Raw genomic sequence first — 18,877 nt, 5'->3', positions numbered from 1 at the left:
GTAAAGTTGTTAAATTTATTCGACTACAAAAGCAAGTGAGTTCCTAATCCACTACTGTGTATTTTTAACAGCGAAATTGTGTGCCTGATTATCTTTGCCTATAATTAGTCCGATTAATATGGAGTCGCTATAAAGATTTGATAACAAAACATACGAATTCTTGTACTATGTACGAGTGCGTTTGAAAATCTATTTTTAGTCGATTTTTCACTTCAATAGATAAATACTTCTTCTTTTCTGCACTTTTTATATTTGATGCCTTTTACTGCTAAAATAAATATTATGCACAGTTGAAAACACTAGAGAAAACATCACATAAGCATTTTTAGCAACAAATAAGAATTTACTGGGTGTATTTCAAGTCAGCACATATTTCTTCTTAAAATAAGCATCAAGTTCAATGTCTTCGATTCTTCAGACAAACAAGAGGCCACGTGTATATACGTAATGATTTATACCTTTTAAATTGGTTTCGTTACAATCAAAATAGAACTTTAGCTAGTTTGAATATCCAGAAAGTGATTTTGAAATCGAAATCAGCATTACAAGGAAAGAAAAACAGAAGAATTAGGAAGTCATGGGAACACCAACACGGTCGTTCCTCAGAAGTGTGGTAATTTTAAAGAGCATTAGCACAATATAAAACCAAATATTAAAATCCAAAATTTTGTATACATTTTTCAAAATAATTTTTTACATGGGTTTATGTTGGTGCTTGTAATTGTTCAGAACTGAGAAACAACCGAAAAATGCCAACCCCTTCGTAGCTGAAGATATTGAACCGCTGAAAACAAAAATAAAGTGCATATTGAAATAGGATTTTTACAATTTATTTATTAAGGACGTGTTTTTGTGGAAATACGAGTGCATATTATGTGGACTTTGAAAATTATACATTTAGAACAACCAAAATCCACCACCGACCTTAAAGTGGTTGCTTTGTATTATACTCGTAGAACTTGTTTCTAAGGCTTCGCATATGGCCAGCAAAAATACGCCTTGTATTAATAATGAAAAACCTAATCTAGCAAATTGTATTTAGATTTAATTGCTGATTGTTTTTTAAGTGCCAAGGCTTTGTTTAACAATATAAGGAATATTGTAAAAAAAATAAGTATACAACGAAAACGATACAATATTTTAGTGTTAACTAATCAAAGCAAAAATAAATAAATTAGTTCAAACTACATAAAAAAGAAGCCAAGACATATATTTTGCATAAATATTAAAACCAATTAACTTTGAGTTTTTGAATGTTAACCTTTTTTTTAATGTTATTTTATGGAAACTAATATATTTTTTTCTTTATTTTTCTTTTTCAATATATCATTTAAAATTATTTGTTATTCAAAATATACATAACTAAATGTATGTAGGAGGCAATTTCACAAGAAATTGATGAACTGCTTCAATCACTATCTACAATTGAAGATGGAATTGGTAATTTACCAAATACAAGCCTTGAAAACATGGCACATGGTTTGAAGGTAAGTTTCAACTTATGTGTTTTGAAGTACAATAATTAAATTAATTGCTGATTGAAATATGCATGTGATTAACACAAGCATATCATATCATTTGTCATTCATATACCCATCATCTTCAGACTATAACTTTTTTTTCGAGAAGGATGGACTTTTAGTGTCCTAAAGTCTCTGAAAAGTATTTAGTTTTGATGAGAGTATTGGATAAAAATATAAATCATTTTTAAAAGCATTTGATTTCTGATTTTTTCATCTATAAATTTCCAGCTCATACTACAAAACTTGGGATCATACATGCAAGAAGTCGAACGTATCAAAGATGTCAGCCAGTCGTTCCCTACAGATCCGCAAACGGATAGAATTCTCAATGAAATCAGGGATCGCATAGATTTCCTATCGCTTAGATCGCAACAAGGAATAACAATGGTGGAGGTAAGTTACCACTGACGACTTAAAAGCAAATACAAAGAATTAAAATGTGATATTCTTTTTAGAGCGCCTTACAAGAACAACGCAAACGTAAACAAGAACTTGAAAATTACCAACGTCATTTGAGTGAAGTTGAAAATTGGTGTAAAAATGCCTTTGTGGAGACTGAAGAGATTGAAAGGAATCCTATTGAAGATCAAATTGCAGATCTTCAACGACTGTTAAGAAACTTGAAAGAAAAAGAATCTGCATTGCTTCAAATTGCCCAAAGCACAAAAGATCTTCAACAACATAGCGAGTTATCGGACTTGGTGTCGACTCTTTCCGAACACCTTACCTTAGTGATAACAACAATTAGAGAACAAATTACTCTTATCACAACTCGAATAACTATTATTGAAACTCAGATAGTTGAAGAAAGGAAGAAAATAACTGAGAAAAAGAAGGCAGAAGAAGAAGAGATAAAGAAGAAAAAGGAATTAGAAGATGAGCTAAAGAAACAAAAAGAAACTGAAAAAATTGCTATTTCAAAAATTCAAGAGGCATCTCCAAAGATATTAGAACATCTAAGCATAATACAAGATAAACCTATTGAGTCAGACGCCAGTGCACCAGGATCTCTTGTTGACGAAAATACACTTGATTCCACTTCCATGCCTGAAGAAGAAATTCAGAACGTATTGGGGCAGCTAGAAGTAGAAACGCAAACATCGTTAAGTCTTGTGCCACACGTTGAAGTTGTTGCTCAAATTGAAGCAGATGCACAAACAAGTTTTCCACTGGTTGAAACTGTTGAAACATCAATGCAGACTCAAAAAGAGCGAAAACCAACTGAAAACATTTTTGTTACTCAGAAAGTATTTGGCGATAGAGAAACTATCCAAATAGATACTCGTCCAAATAAAGAAGTTCCAGATTCACCAGATGATATATTTGTTGAGGCAAGATTTCATCAAAAACCACAGCATGACGTTAACCGTGCAACTGAGTTGGTTATGCAAAATGTCCCCGAATCATTCGAAACAACGTTCGTACAACCTGATGAAACCACTACTGAAGTAATGATAAATCCTGATGGCACGAAACAAATTATTGTTAAAAAAATGATACGTACTATCCGCACTACTCAAACAATGTCTACCGCAAAAGATTCTCCAAACGCTGGAATTATTCAAGTGATTTCTTCGACTCCGGAAGAAAGTGGTGATGATTTTATAAATGACAAGATGATAGTACCTTCAGGAATTAATCAACTCCATCCTGAGCATGTAGAATTTACTCCAATAACTGCAAGTCAATCTTCAAGTGTTCGTGCAGTAGTCCAACAAGTCACACGAAAAATCATACGGAAAACTCGAAAAACAATAAAGCGTGTAGTGACAATTGATGGAAAAGAATGTGTCACAGAGGAAGTGATTGAAGAACCCGAAGAAGTAGAAATTACTGAAGAAGAGTTGCCCCCTCAAGTTCAAGTCAAAATTGTACGCACAATTAACGGTCAAATTGTAACCGAAGAAGAATTCGAACGTTTTAAGCAAAAACCAGGTGTTGTGATTGAAGAGCAGGATGCAGAACAAGCTCCAAGCACATCAGGCACTTTGGTAACATCACAGGTATTTGAATTAGAGCAAGCACCAGTAGAATTAAAAACCTTTGATACAGCACAAGTAGTAGAGATGATATGTGAAATTCCTAGTACCACTAATGTTACAGAAAGAAAATTAGACAACGCAGTCACAATACCAGCACAGACAGTAACTACAGAACCAATCGATGATGCGTCTGCTGCTGACAAATTTGGAAAACCTCAACAGCAAGTTCCACCAGCAGTTGAAAACATAACCGATATATGGCCCATTGAACATCATTTGATGCCAACATCCATTGAATTTTCTCAACATTCTGAACCAGTTCAAGCTATTTTGGAACCAAAAGAGGAAGAAAAAGAAGATTTGCCTTTAGAAGGCGTTGTTGAAGTTGAGGAAATTTGGCCAGTAAGTGAATTGACTGGACATTCTTTAGTTCTTGATTCAACTGAATCAAATGAATCATCAAAACCAACTGATAAGTCAACTGGTAAAATCGTGCCAAAAGAAAAAGAAACTGTTAAGAAAGATGTAAAATCTATTGACTCTAATAGTCCACGCCCAGAAGTTAAAATTCAAGAACAACATTCTCTTGACACTGAAACCTCAAATAAGGGCATTGTAGACTTGACACTTCCATCCGGACAAATTGAAGCTGTTTCTCAATTTTTGGAATCTGAGAACAAACTCGATTTTCCAAAGATTTCAATTGACTCAACAAACCAAGAATCCAGAGTAACAATATCTATATCCGAAGATATTAAAAAAACAACACAAATGTTAATATCAACAGAGAGTAAGTACGTCGATCAACACTCGATTGAACAACATCAACCAGTTGAAGAGAGAACACCTGATGCAGATACTCAATTATTAGTTTCTGAAGAAGCTAAACTGAAGCGTGAACAAGAAAGTTCCAAAATTGTGCCTTTAGAAGAAATAGTAAAAGAAAAGCCTTATAAGAAGGTGGATAATGAAACACCAATTATCACGATACCTGAAATAATAACTCCAAGCAAAAATGACACAAAGACTGTAATAGATTTGGTGTCCTCTATCGAAGTCATTCCAGATCAAGCTTTCGAAGCTGTCCATACTCTTGTTGATGAACATAGCGTTGACTTTAGAGAAAATAAGCTAGCGCCAGTTTTGCCTAAAACAAATGTAGAAATTCAGCAAACCACAAAAATGTTCATTTCAGGAGAATCAATGCCATCTGAATCTCCACGAAAATCAATTAAAATGACCGCACCCAGTTTAGATAATGCTGGTGAAAGTTTCCTTAAGCTTGGAATGACCACAATTGATGCATCCATTCCATCTCCAAAAATCAACTTGAGCATCACCGAAACAAGTGTTACTGAAACTGATGTTGGAGAACCTTCTTATAGCGATGCTTTGGATGCGAAGCGAAATCGAAAGAAAAAAAAGAGAAGGGATAAAGAGTCTTTCGAAATAAAACAAGAAGAACCAGAGGTGCAGCACAAGGTAGATGTTGAGCCTGAAGAAGTAAACCCCATACCATTGTCTGCTTCAGAATTTGAAACAACTCAAGGAGTAGGCTATGAGGAGGAAGATTTTACTTTAAGCAAAGAAGACGATACTCCCAAAGAAGATACTAAAAAGAGACGTAAAAAGAAGAAGAAGCAGTCACTAAAAGTTAAAGAGGATGAAGATTCTTACAATCCGCGGTCCTCCGAAGAAGGCAGTGATGGAAAATCTGTAAGCATTGAATCAGAAGGCAAAATTTTGAATGAAACTATCGAAGAGATAAACCCTGACAGTGAGGTTTCAAGTATAAGTGAAGAAAAATCAGTAAAAATAATTGAAGAATCGCTCATTTCTCCAAGCTCAGATTCTCCCCGGCAATATCAAACTTCTGTAGTTATTCCAACAGAAGTAATAGAAATTACTTACGTTGAAGACAATGAACAACAAACAAGTCCCAGGGGTAATATAGTATCACCCGAAAACATACCTGAACAGAAAGAAAGTGAATCCACAGAAGTGAAATCATCACAAACTTCGCCTGTGCACCGTGCTGTTGTAGAACTTGGTCAACAAACGAGTATTGACCTCGACGTTGATATTCAGGAAGCAGAATCACAAACTCCTATTATTGAATTAGTTGAAAGTGAAGCCCAAACGACTGCTCCAAAACCAGAAGAAAATGTTTCACAAATAAAAGAAACAATTTCAGAAGAGGTTCAAACTGATGAAACAATGACACCAACAAAAACTGCTGAAATTTCAAGTCAGACTAATTTAATAACTACAACGGAAAAACAGCTACAGACAACTCCAAAAGCATCACCAGTACACACGTCTAAACCTGAAGATAAGTTTACTACATCTGATGTAACTGTTCCCATAGTAGATGATCTTATTGCCAACCTACAGCTTCCTGCTGAAAGAACTTCTTCCAAAGACCAGTCCATTTCAACAGATAATCCATTAACTGCTGAAACGTCCATGCAAACAATTGAAATAGAACCATTGGTTCAGATAGTGACGGAAACCAGAGACACTGCATCTTCTCCTACACTTCAATATCATCAAGAAACTTCAGAAGCCGCAATTCAAACATACGCCCCTGAATCTCTCGGTGAAGTAGAAGATTCTTCGATAAGCATTTCTTCCTCATCAGAACCTTTAAATGTCGAAGTTCATACAACAGTCGCCATACCAGCTGACACAGATGCGTCAGAAAGTGAGCCAACACTCTATGAATACAAACAGACATTAGAGTTGCCTAAAAAATCTAGAAGTAAAAATGAGGAGAGTTCTGTTCCAGAGGTCAATATAAGCTTCGAAATCAGCAACAAAGGTGTCGCTGAACACGAAGTTCTGGTGTCTTCAGCTCAAATCCCAGCGGTCTCATTAAATAAAAATAATGAGAAACCAAAATTGCACATCACCACTTCCAATATCATTGCTGAAACTTCGGATCAGCCAGATCAATCTAACGAACAGGATAAGATCACCGTTCCTATAAAACAAACACGATCTCGTCCCACTTCACTCATTATGATAGAAGAAGTTATGTCACCAACTGAAGTTATAGATGTACCCATTACACCTGGACCTGATATTGCTAGTGAAGATACCAACATTTGGTCGACAGCAACAAGTGTAATAAATCAAACACCCAAAGAAGCCACTCAACAAATGTTAATGTCTGAAAGTCTTATTCACTATCCTGGCCAAAAAGAAACCACTATCTGGACAGAAACAAAGGATGCTATTGGAGACAGAATACGGCATTTAAAAGAATGCCCCTTCAAGAACCAAACTCCTTTAAGCAACGTTCTTCACTTAGCTACTCTCAGTGAACGCGTAAAGGATGAGCCAGTTGAAAATCGTGTTAAGGATGTGAAAGATTGCCTAGAGACCTTAGAGCACGTTGTGGAGCAATCCAATACTACCGTCGTACAGACAACAGTTATTACCATAATCGAAAAGGTTTCAACGTGGCTGGAAACAATTGAGTACAGGGTGTACTTAATTCGTCAGCAATCAAATGAAGGCCCCAGCGAAGAGAAAGTTGTAGGTTATAATCAACTTAACAATGAACTGTCATCTATTAAGCAGAGTGTTAATGCACTTGAAACTAAACTGGGTCACCCTAAAGTCGCGGAAGATCCTGAATCGCAGATTCAGATTTTGCAGTGTGTAGAAACACTAAAAGAGCACATTGTAGCAGTTGAAGATGTCACGAAAAGCAATGAAGAACAAGATCTGAAAGATCTAGAAAAGTGGAATCACTTCCAAGTTCAGGTTAATCAAATGACAATGTTGTTAGAAGTCCTTCAGGAGAGTTATGAAACAATAATATCAGAAGACACAACACCTGCATTACGACTTGAACAATTGGATAAGCTCGAAAATCAAAATATCGATACACTTAATCAAGTTTCTCAACTTATTAACTCAGCTCGATCTTTTCAGAGGGATTTCCCTAATAAGCAGGTTCCTCAAGATGTTTACACTTCTTTTGAAGTAGCAAAGAATCTTGAAAACAATATTATCCAAGAAAGAGATCGCCTCTTGCAATTACAGCTACTAGCTGAAGATTACGAGGAGACTCTTAAAGAGTTTTCCAAGATAACAATATTAGCCAACAAGCTTGTTGAAAATCCAATAGTAGCTAGTAACTTAGATCAGCTGAACATAGAAGTTCAAAACCATAGAAAATTCTTTGTGAACCTGAGCCATTGTCGAGCTATTCTGGAATCACTTGAAGAAAATATAGATTCAGAAACAAGGCAAAAGCATTGTGAAATGCATAAGGATCTTTATGAACGAGCTACAATTTTGCTGGAGAAGGCTTCTGATCGAGCTTCTAAATTGGCGCAAGCAGCTTCCCGTTGGACTGTATTAGAAAAAGGTATGAGAGATGAAAGACAATGGCTGCAGGTCGCTACACAACGTGTTCCCGACCTATCCACAGTGACTTCAGCTGATTTTGACCAATATACCACTCTTTATCAATCCTTGAATACTGATATTTCCTATCACTACGTAAAAATGACTCAGCTTTCAAACATTTCTAACAAGCTCCAGGAATTGGTTCAGTCACCTAATTTGGTCGAAGAAAGCAATGAAGCCCTCATCGTTCTACTTAAACTTCGTGAAGAAGTTGCAACTTATCTGCATCGTCTACTAATTTTTAAAGAAATTTGGACCCTTTATGAAAATCAAACAGAAAAGATGGAAATTTTCGTCCGAGACGCAGAAAAGGAGTTAAGTCAAATCCATATCCCAGATGATCCACGAGAACAGCCCATAGAGCATATGCGTCAATTTTGGGAAGTGAAGGCCTACTTTGAAATGCACAATAACATCCGAAACGATGCAGGTTTGACATTTGAAAAGGCTCTCACAGTTATTCCACTAGCTGACGAAATGCTACAAAGACAATTCCATGCTCAACTTGAAGACCGTTGGCGAGGAGTATCCGAGAGAATTGAAGGCATCCAAAATGCTATTGTCAATAGTATGACTTCAGAAGATGTACCAGAAGAAGATAGACTTAAATTGCTTGAACGAGAGCTTCAAGAAATCTATTTGACCATGACTAGCATGAAGGGAGTCATAAAAAGTGAAGAAGAACTAAGCTTGTACATTGAACGTATACAAGTTTTGAATACTCGCGTTGGTTTTATTGGCAATGAGTTAGGTCGCATTGGTTTGCAGCCCGCTACCGAACCCGAAAAAATAGGGCAGCTTTTTTCACTTTCACACAAAATAACAACTCAAATTAGTGAAGAACTTGAAGGTGCCGCCATTTTAAAGGAACGACTTTTGTCAATTCAAGAGGGCATCACTAACTTGCGCAAAAATCAAACCAAAATCTCCGTAATTTTAGACGAATGTGAAAATGCTGAAAAATTAGGGAGCGATGCAATTGAAAAGGCTGTCATTGATTGTCAATCAGTTGGAGAAGACCTTATTTTAAATTGGCAGGAAATAATGCGGTTGCGACAACTCCTACACACTCTTCCGATGCAATTGAAAATGTCTGTATCACCTATTAAGTTGGAACGAGAAATATCTTTGCTGCAAGATGAACATGCATTTTTGGAATCGAGATGTGCGAATATCATGACTATTTTAAAGAATCGGCTCTCCTTATGGTTACGCTATGAAAGACAGCTTGATCTCGTACGGAATTCTGTACAGGAAACCGAATTCATGATTGATCTATTAAAGGTCCATGGGCAAGTCGATTACGAGCGACTTAAAAGAGCCACCGAACGTCTTGAGGTGAGTTAGTTTGTTTTTTGGTTGTTTTGCTTTATATAAATTTGGGTTGAATAAAACAGCATATTGAATTATGATAAATACTATAAAGGCTTACATTTTGTCTTATCGACACGAATTCCTTTCTTTAAACATCTTTCATGTATGTATTTCTAGATCTTAACGTAGTAAAAGTACAATAGTAGGCAAACAAAATTATGGTATTGTAATTTTCTTGTAATTTAATTCGTGCATTTTACAGGAAAAACCCTCTTAAAAGTAGAAATTTGCATCTTGCTTTGAAGTTTTAATTCATTTATTATTTGATTATTGAAAGAAAACGTTATTTTGAACTGTAAAGTCCTTGAAAATCAAACAAAACCTGCATACATAGATACATTTTAAAATATTTGATAAAAACTTCGGTCAATTATTTTGTTTATCGATTGAATTTAAAGTCAATTTCGAATGAATTAAAAAATTACACCTCTCCTAAGTAGTGCCTCTTCCTAATTCTTTCATTAATTTAATCACGCTCACTATTTGAACATAATACACAACCTACATAACAGTGGGCTTCCATGCGCTTAACCCAGTTCTTAGATACAGACGGTTCTCCCTTTGCCTCACAAATTGTCCGTTGGCTTCCAAGCTAGTATGAATAGTTTTTAAAATCGTTCAACCCTTCTAACTTAATACCCATCATACCCAATTAAAGCCTATTGCCTACAACAACAGAATTTGGTGCGTCGAAATGATAATCATTATACGAGTACTATAAAACTAAAACATCGATTTTACACCCCGTCAAGGCCAATTCCCTATGATTCTTTCAAAAACTTTCTTTTTCGTTAGAAATTTGTTTTCATTGTTTTGTATTTGTGATTTGCAATTATTCTGTTTTACAGAACGAAATAACGACAATTTTCGAAAGAAATTAAAAAATAAAAACAAAATATAAAAACAAATAAAGTTAAAGCGAATGCTTCACGATGAGACAATTCTAGTTTCACTGTTTAGTTTCAGTAGAGTGCGAGCTCGAGTGCTGTGTAGACGACTACGACTACGACGACGACGACAGTGCTATTAATTAATTTGTTTTGTTTTAATTTGTATTTAAAATGTGTATTTTCTGAAAACAAAAATAGGGACTTTCCGATGACCTACAAAATCGCGAAGAACTGCTGGGAGAACTAAAGACTACCGCGAAGCCTTTGATTGAAACTTGTGACGGTCAAATTGTAGAACAAATTGAAGCAGCCGTCCAAGAAGCTGTCATTGCATGGAATGACACATCTGGTAATCTTCTGGACCTTTGCACACGATACCAACGTGCTGTTCAACTCTGGGAAAAGTATCGGAAAGCTTCCGAAGTCGTTAAGACATACATCGAACAAGAAATGGACAGTGTAAAAACTTTGGAGCAACCCTTGGATTTGAAACAACATGCCAAGGTAAGATTAATCCATATAGATAAAGTTATTTGTAGGTACTTGTTCCTAGTGTAAAAATGAGTTTCATTAAAATATTTGTTCTTTTTAAACTTTGAATTTTACGAATTTTGACTCAATGCTATGTTAATGGACATTTATTTTTGTGATAGCTGCTAGTGATAAGCAAATGCGGTTTTGTTTTTGAAATTATCGCATTACAATACAATCCTTCAAGCTTGAAACTTCAACTTTTCATGTATTATTTTCTTATCGCGCATTTTGTTTTAAAATAACCTAAATAAATGTGATAACAACAAAATAAGCAGCGTCTCGTCTGCAGCTTCTTCAACATCTTTTATGTTATTTTAAAGGAAAACTAATATAAATATATCGATATCTAAATTCGGTTATATCTCTGCGGGATTCTTGGGTTCCAATTCTTGAACCATACATAATTAGCCCAAACAATGGTCGCAATTAGAACGATGATGCCGTAAATAGATCCTGAACTGTACGCGTTAGAGTCATTCAATTCTTCGCATCACTCGAATGCTGTGTACCTGCAGTTTTGTTTTGTCTCTCGAATAATTATGTTGTTTGTGTTTTTTGAAAACAATACAATCGGATTAGAGTAAGGGTACATGAAAGAAATGAGAACAACATTTTAATGAGATTTAAATGATTTGTCATGAATCATTGATTCATAGAACACCTAAACTAAAAATATTGTCTTTTTGTTTTTGTGTTTCTTTCAGGAGTCCGAAGAGAGTTTGGTAAATCAAAATGACAAACTAAATGAACTTCGAGAGATGGTGTCGAGAATTTCAGCAGACGTTGGATTAGATATATCGAATTTGTTGCAAGGCGAGTTGGATGCCTTGGGTCAAAAACTGCAGGAAGTTAAGGAGAGCATAACAACATTAGCAAATGTTGCCGAAAGCAAGGATATAGAACGAAGGGGTATAGATGAAAACATAAGTCAAGCCCGGACTTATCTGAATAATGTTCAACAGGTAAGTTTAGATATTTTAATTAAACAAAAAAAAAAACGGTTTTTGTAGATAAGACTCTGAGAAAATGAAAAGATTGCAAAATGACAAACATTGTATGTAATGTAACTCTTAAACTTGTGAACTCCAATATTTTTAGTTTTTTAATAATACAAATTTTTCTCACAATCGTAACGTATTTGCTTTTGTTGAATTTTAAGGATATGGCTCGTTCTCCAGCAAATCCAAAAGAAAGTGAAGATCAATTGATTGCTTTGCGAAACCATCTTCAAACACTAACCAAGACTGAAGAAAAACTCAAACAAATTCAAGACAGAAATATTGAAAATAACAATGCCAATGATTCATCAATCATCGACGTCCTAGAATTATGGCAACGAGTTTTTCAAGAAACATTCCAAGAGTACCATCGTTTATCATCGCGCTTGGTCCGCAGTCAAAACAGTACCGAAGCTCTTAAGCTCTGGCGGCAATATCTGCAACATGTGCAATCATTCTTATCATGCTCGATACCTGACGACTATAACAGTTTGAGTGAACAACGCCATCTCTGTGAAATTCATCAAAATCTGTTGGTAAGCCAACAGTCTGTACAGTCAATTCATACTGAATCAAATAGAAATGATGACAGTGTCAATGTTGAACAATTCAAAGTTCTGACAAATGTGCACAATGAAACCCTTTCTAGGATCATTCAAAGAAATCGAGAAATCGAAACCAGGATGAACGCATGGAACGTCTACCGTCTGGAGTTGAATAGGCTCTTTGAATGGTTGAAAGAGAGAGAAAAAGAAAGATCCATGTTGCAACTCAGATATATTCATCTAAAGAGAGTTCCAAGGCTAAAGCAGAAAATTAATGAGCTTATTCATCTCATTCCTGTGGGTGAGGAAATGGCCGAAAAACTAAAAGATCAGCAAAAACTTCTTTTGGCTTTTAGTGATGATGCTTTAGCCACATCCATTCGCATGGAACACGCATCAGTCAATCAAAGAATTCAAAACCTGCGAGCTGCTTTGGAAACATGGAATAATTTCTTGATCAAAATAAGTCAGCTTTCGGAAAGTTTCGATAGCAAAGTTAAAAATTTGCGAACAGATTTCGAAAAGGGACAAGAATTAGTTGAAGACACAACCAACAACCTGCCATCCGAACCGAATAGTATTTACGAGAGATTAAATGTATTAAGGAATCAAAGAATCCATATCGCAAGCCTAGTTCAAGAACTAGAAACTCTAAACGTTAATCAAGAGGAATTGAAGGAATGCATAAGTCCACATGATATGAAATCTATTCGACAAACTATTTGGATATTGTGGCAACAACACGCAGACTTAGATTACCAACTTTCTAATTTAATCAATACCATCGAGGATAGACTCTCATTGCTTTCCATTTTCAACAGCCGCCACGAAAAGATTTTGATGTGGATAAATGAACTTGAAACAAGAATCGAAAAGGATTCTGATATGAGTTTAATGCAAAATCCTGAAGAGGCTGCCAAAAATCTGGAGAAACAAATTCAATCCGAACTCCAGCTCCGAGAAAAAGACCGCGAGTGGTTGCTATCAACTAGCAGGGAATTACTTTCCTTGTACAAAGATAGTCCAGATGCAGAAACCATACGTACTGATATTCAACAAAAATCTGATCTAATCATTGACCACTGGGAAAGGTTGAAATACCTTTGTAAGCAACGCTTAAATAAAATATCAGATCTAAAGACAACCTTACTTCGACTGGATGAACGTATCGCTCTGATACGCCAGTGGATGCTGGAAATCGAATCAAAGATTGCTGAAACAATAGTTTTTGAATCACACATGCCGCCAGTAATGGAAGCAAAACTAAGCGAACATGAAGCCATACAGCGTTCCATAGAAAACCAAAGTAGTAATGTTGGTGAAGTCCTCAACCTAGCGGAAGTGTTACTTAGTGATTCAGATACTTGGAAAGTCCATATCAACACAAATAACCTTCAATCAAACGCTCAAAATCTCGAAAAACGATGGAAGAGTGTTTGTAGACATTCAACAGAAAGAAAGGCAAAGATTATCAGAGTCTGGAACCTGTTGCAACATCTAGTAAAATTAACCACTGACAACAAATCTTGGGTTGGCCAACGGGAGACTCAAATATCTAATTTAGAAAAAGATCTAAATTCTCTATCACGAGATGATCTTACTGAAAGACAGAAAAATGTCCAAGAAGTAATTTCTAATATCAAATCGTTTAATGGTAAACTCATGGAGCTCGAGCAAAACTACGCCAAAATTGTAATTGAACAAGGAATAGACCTTGAAAACATGCAAAAGCTTACTATGCCTACAAAAGTCTTAATCACAAAATGGAAAAACCTGCTTCCAAGATGCTTTGCTATTTTGGATAGCATCGACAAGGAAGCGAAAATTCAAAGAGAATTCCACGCTGCACACGAAAAAATCATTTCCACTCTTTCAGGTATCAATTCTCAGCTTGACGAAGTTGAGAACATTGATCCACAAACCAGTTTGAAAAACCTTGAACGACTGGAGCGGAATTTAAAACAAAACAATGATGTATTGAAGCAAACCAATCTTCTTGGGGATCAGGCCAAAAATCTTAAGCAAACAAATGTGTCTAGAATTGAAGAGCTTATCTTAGAGTACACAACACTATGGCAACAGATTGAGCTTAGGATAACACAGATCAAAACGACTTTGTTGAAGAAAGTTTCTTCAGTAGAAGCTCCGCAAAAACTAGTCAGGTTACAAGAAAGTGATGCCGGTGTTCAGGTCGATACTCTTTCCAAGAAGAATAAATTCCAACGCATGACCTCCATAACTCCTAAAGATGCCTACATAATGGAACTAGAGACTGCTATTAAGGAATGCCAGAGCAACTTGGATGAGCTTCAGCAAGCTATTACAGATAAGACTCGAAAACCCGGTCCGCAGCGAATCTCAAAATTATTTGCCAATGCCCAATCATCAACGGAACTAATGAAACATTTGAGCACAATTCTTATAACCGAATGTTCGGCCAGTAATACAGAAGCCAGTTCTGAGATGGTCAACGAATTGATACTGCGGTATGAGACCTTACAATCTCAATGGAAAGCACGTCAGCAACACGAAGAAAGTACAAGGTATGTATTTTTGTACTCGTACAAAATTCTTTATTTTCTCATGTGGTTTTTGCTTGGATTGGTTTTCGGTTTTGGTTTTATTTCGACTTTTTTTTAAAACTTTTCTATTGCATTTTTTAAATTGTAAATTATTTTAAAAATTCATTCATTTATTTTAATAAAAACAAAAGATTCCTTAAAGTTTATTCAAATTTTTATTTTGAAAGTGCGACTTAGGAACAAAGTGAATTGTTTCTATCTTCGACAACTTTCAAAGTAAATTGATGATATTAAAAATAAGTATTTCATGGTTTTTATTCATAAGCCGGATGTTTCGGAACTTATTGTCTTTTAAATTTATCACAAGCTCATATCCAAGTCCACTTCTTCTGTTTTTCGAATTGTACTAATTTTGTTTCATGTTCTCTCTATACTAATGCTGCTCACTTTTAATTGTAACATCTGAAAAAATGTGCACAGGTCTAACATTCCTGCCGCTTATAACCTCACATGTCCACAGTAAGTATTAAAGTGTAAAATAAAAACAACGAAACTTTGAATAACTACATAAAAAAAAACTAACATATTCTAATTGAATGAAAATTTGAGAAATATTTAATTCGTCCTGTTAACAGTGCGAACATTGTACATACTTTTGGTCATAATGGTTATCAAGTTATCTTATCTTAAGTTAATTTATTTTGGAGAAAGATTCATTTTTATGTTTTATTTTTAGTGATGTTGGCCGTTTAACATGTCCGCTTTGTACCCAGCGCAATTGGCAACAAATTGATAATGACCTATGGCGCCTTGAGCAATGGTTGCAATTTGCCGAAAACACTCAGCGTTCACAAATAAATCCACCTAGTAATATTGAAATTCTAGAAGATATCGTTCAGGATCATCGAGAATTCTTGTTGGACCTCGAAAGCCACAAAATAATCATAACGTCTTTAAATGTTGTGGGTGATCATTTGGCAACGCACACCTTAGACACTGATAAGGCTCAGCAACTGAGAGCCAGATTGGATAGTGATAATTCCCGTTGGAATACGGTATGCATTAACGCAACCAAATGGCAAAGCCTCTTGCAGACAGAATTGATGGGCAACAGTGAGTTCCATCAGATAATTGATGAGCTTTGCACTTGGCTGCAGCAAACCGAACAAAATATTAAGGCCTCAGAACCAGTTGATCTAACTGAAGACCGAAAAATTTTGGAGGCCAAATTCCGAAAATTCAAGGAGCTGCGTGCAGAATTGGAACGATGTGAACCTAGAGTTGTGAGTCTGCAGGATGCGGCTGATCAATTATTGAAATCCGCTGATGAAAGTGAAAGCTCTTCACTCACTTATACGAGGTAAGTTAAACATGACAGCCTTTTGGGCGGAGGGAAATCGGCACTCACAAAGTTTTTAGGAAATGTTTGACTAAACTCATACAATAAATTAACTGAACACTTTTTCGAACAGGTTTGAAAACATATTAACGCATTGTGAACAATATACTGAACAAAGCATACCAACTTCCTTAAATTTTTAAGACATAATTCGTAAGACCTTACGTATTTTTAATTCCTTGGAAGAATTTACATTTTTTATTCATATATTCACTTATTTTATGTGTTCGTCCGCCCATCAAGCAACATTCTAATATTTTTTGTGTGAGAATCGTATGTTATCTTAATTTATCCATAGAACTCTTTTTAGGTTAACTGACCTAAGGCTCCGCTTACAATCCTTACGCAGGCTCTCTGGAATTTACATTGTTAAATTGGGCGCAGTCCTTGGATACGATGGAGACAATCTGGGTGTATCATTGCATATGCTTTCGAATGAAGTGAGTTTTAGTTTTAATTTTTTTCCCCATTAAATATTTTGTAAATCTTAATTTGAGAAAAAATTTATGTGCACAAAGGTAAAACTAATTTTTCTTTAAAATGCTTTCACAACTATTACTTTTATTTAGCAGATATTAATCAAAATTTGAATTTTTCTTAAAATATTGTTTTTTAGAATTTTGTTTTTGTTTGTTGTTTTAATTTTATATCATTGTTTTATTTTTTTTTTGCTACGCAGCTTCTGGAACAATCCGAATCAAGGATTCAACTTTCTTCTTCTTCTATTACGGCATCATCGCACAATACTGAAATTGCAAAGTAAATACTAGAATTGTTTTTGTTTTGAACTTAAATTTCTTTAGTTCTTATTATTAAGTATCGTACGATTTCTTAGTCTTTGTTAGTCAGCTTTTATCTTTCATAGTTTGAAGTATTTCAACAAATTTTAAAGAAGGGATATAAACTGACTATAAAAAGGAAATCGCTTTTTATTGTGTGTAATTAAGAGTGATTTATTAAACTGTAATATTAAAATCTATCACGTAAGATAAAATGTAATCCTTGAAGTATTTAAATTCAGTACGAGCTTAAGTATAAAGTTCTAAGGCTTTAAGCTTCTGCTTATTATATCGTTTGTCATTAGCAAACAAATCTAATATGAATCTTCTACTTTTAGTTCCGAAGATGCTGCCGACGGAGATGTTATCAACACCACTGTTCTAGCACGCGGCTATCGATTCTTAGGTCGCGTTGTTCGTGCCTCACTTCCCATACAAGCACTCATGTTGCTTTTACTGGGTGTTGCCACACTTGTGCCCCACGGTGAAGACTACACGTGCATGTTCTCAAATACATTTGCTCGAAGCTTAGAGCCTATGTTATCCTACCCCAATGGACCACCACCAACCTAAAATCCCAAATCTTTCCAAAACCCCTTAAAGTAATATCAGTGATAATTTTATATATACTTATACCTACCTATAACAAAAAATACAATAATTTAGAATTAATTATGTAAATGATCGATTCAAGAGAAAATTCTTTTAAATATAAAATAGTAAAACGCACATAATAAAGTTTATAAATCATTGTAAAATCGATTATTATATTTCATGCGTATCTATGTGATGAACAAAAATAAGTAAATAATTAAACAAATTAATGTTTGTTAATTCAGGTCTTCTGACAGTGCTTCCGAAGCGTCTTAAAAATTTTGAAGCACGGGTATCGGAAGCATTACTTCAATTCTTTTTGCTACAAAAATATCTCCCCTTGTTTTTTGCTCTAAGAAAAGAAGAATTCGAATCTATGATCTGAAAAAAAACAACTGCTTTTGAAAATAGAAAAAATTACAAAATATGTATCCTATAACGGTGCTAAATCCCCAACCAACAAAAATATAATTTTCCTACATTTATTTGTTAAAGCTTAATAATATTTATCAAACATATTGAACAAAAATCCATCCAATTCTTTTATTTAAACATTTTATACTTTATTTTATACATTGATTTTTATAATGATTTTTTCTGTTTTAAAACAGCTTAAAAATTAAAAGGTTAAAAATAAAATTGAAAAGTGTAACAGAAACGTAGATCCTATGGTAAAATAAAATGTAAGAGATATTTATATAAAAAATTTGTTACTTGCATTAAACGAATATTTAAATTTAGAATAATAACATTGTACCTATTACACTTTAATATAATCGAAATAAAAAAATTAATCTCTTGTTTTTATTTAAATTTTAAGAGTTTCGTTATGAAACATTTTAGTGCAACTCCAAAATGAGAGTCGAATCCATGGTCTTAGATATTCATTTCGTATTTTTTTTTCTGGAGAAATCTTTATCGAACGCAATAGCAACAAAGTTCCATGTTAGACAAAGAAAGCTTTTCGAAATTCTATGCCACAAAGTTGGAGAGAAAGTTGGAAGACAAGTCAGTTTAGTCTGAAGGAATCTTTAGTAATGGAAAGAATAAAATTAGTGAAAATGTTTTATTAAACTTTTCTACTTTAAAAAGGTGTGGTGTTTTTTTTGAGCTTGAGTTTTAAAAATTAATTACTATTTAAGCTACTAAACAATGTATTATATGATTATAATTACAACACAGGTTTGTACAAATTTGATCGAAAGAAGGAGTAGAAATGTTATCCAATATTAGAGAATACATTTAGTGAATAAGTGTCAAAATTAATAGCCTCAGTGTATTTCCGTCTTAAATGAAACATGCAAATTATTTCCAT

The 18,877-nt window shown here is 34.6% G+C and overlaps 1 protein-coding gene across 6 annotated transcripts in view; it reads left to right on the top strand.

The window, feature by feature from the left end:
• The window catches only part of LOC129949411 (muscle-specific protein 300 kDa), a 116,945-nt gene extending 98,589 nt beyond the window's left edge, over positions 1-18,356 (top strand). For 3 of the 6 annotated variants that reach the window (XM_056060851.1, XM_056060852.1, XM_056060854.1), the window contains 10 exons: positions 1,752-1,916; positions 1,979-9,265; positions 10,390-10,695; positions 11,430-11,687; positions 11,885-14,811; positions 15,271-15,309; positions 15,527-16,150; positions 16,488-16,629; positions 16,869-16,948; positions 17,307-18,356. In XM_056060851.1, coding sequence (XP_055916826.1) covers positions 1,752-1,916; positions 1,979-9,265; positions 10,390-10,695; positions 11,430-11,687; positions 11,885-14,811; positions 15,271-15,309; positions 15,527-16,150; positions 16,488-16,629; positions 16,869-16,948; positions 17,307-17,541 — 12,063 coding nt within the window. In that variant the 3' untranslated portion in view covers positions 17,542-18,356. Of the gene's footprint in view, positions 1-1,376; positions 1,488-1,751; positions 1,917-1,978; positions 9,266-10,389; positions 10,696-11,429; positions 11,688-11,884; positions 14,812-15,270; positions 15,310-15,526; positions 16,151-16,487; positions 16,630-16,868; positions 16,949-17,306 lie in introns of all 6 variants that reach the window. The other 3 variants (XM_056060856.1, XM_056060855.1, XM_056060850.1) reach the window with 2 other exon arrangements.
• Positions 18,357-18,877: the final 521 nt, after the last annotated feature.

Source organism: Eupeodes corollae, chromosome 3 (genome assembly GCF_945859685.1).
Source record: "Eupeodes corollae chromosome 3, idEupCoro1.1, whole genome shotgun sequence".
Lineage (NCBI taxonomy): Eukaryota > Metazoa > Arthropoda > Insecta > Diptera > Syrphidae > Eupeodes > Eupeodes corollae.
The sequence above is the reverse complement of the archived record's forward strand: the minus strand, read 5'-3'. Positions and strand labels throughout refer to the sequence as shown.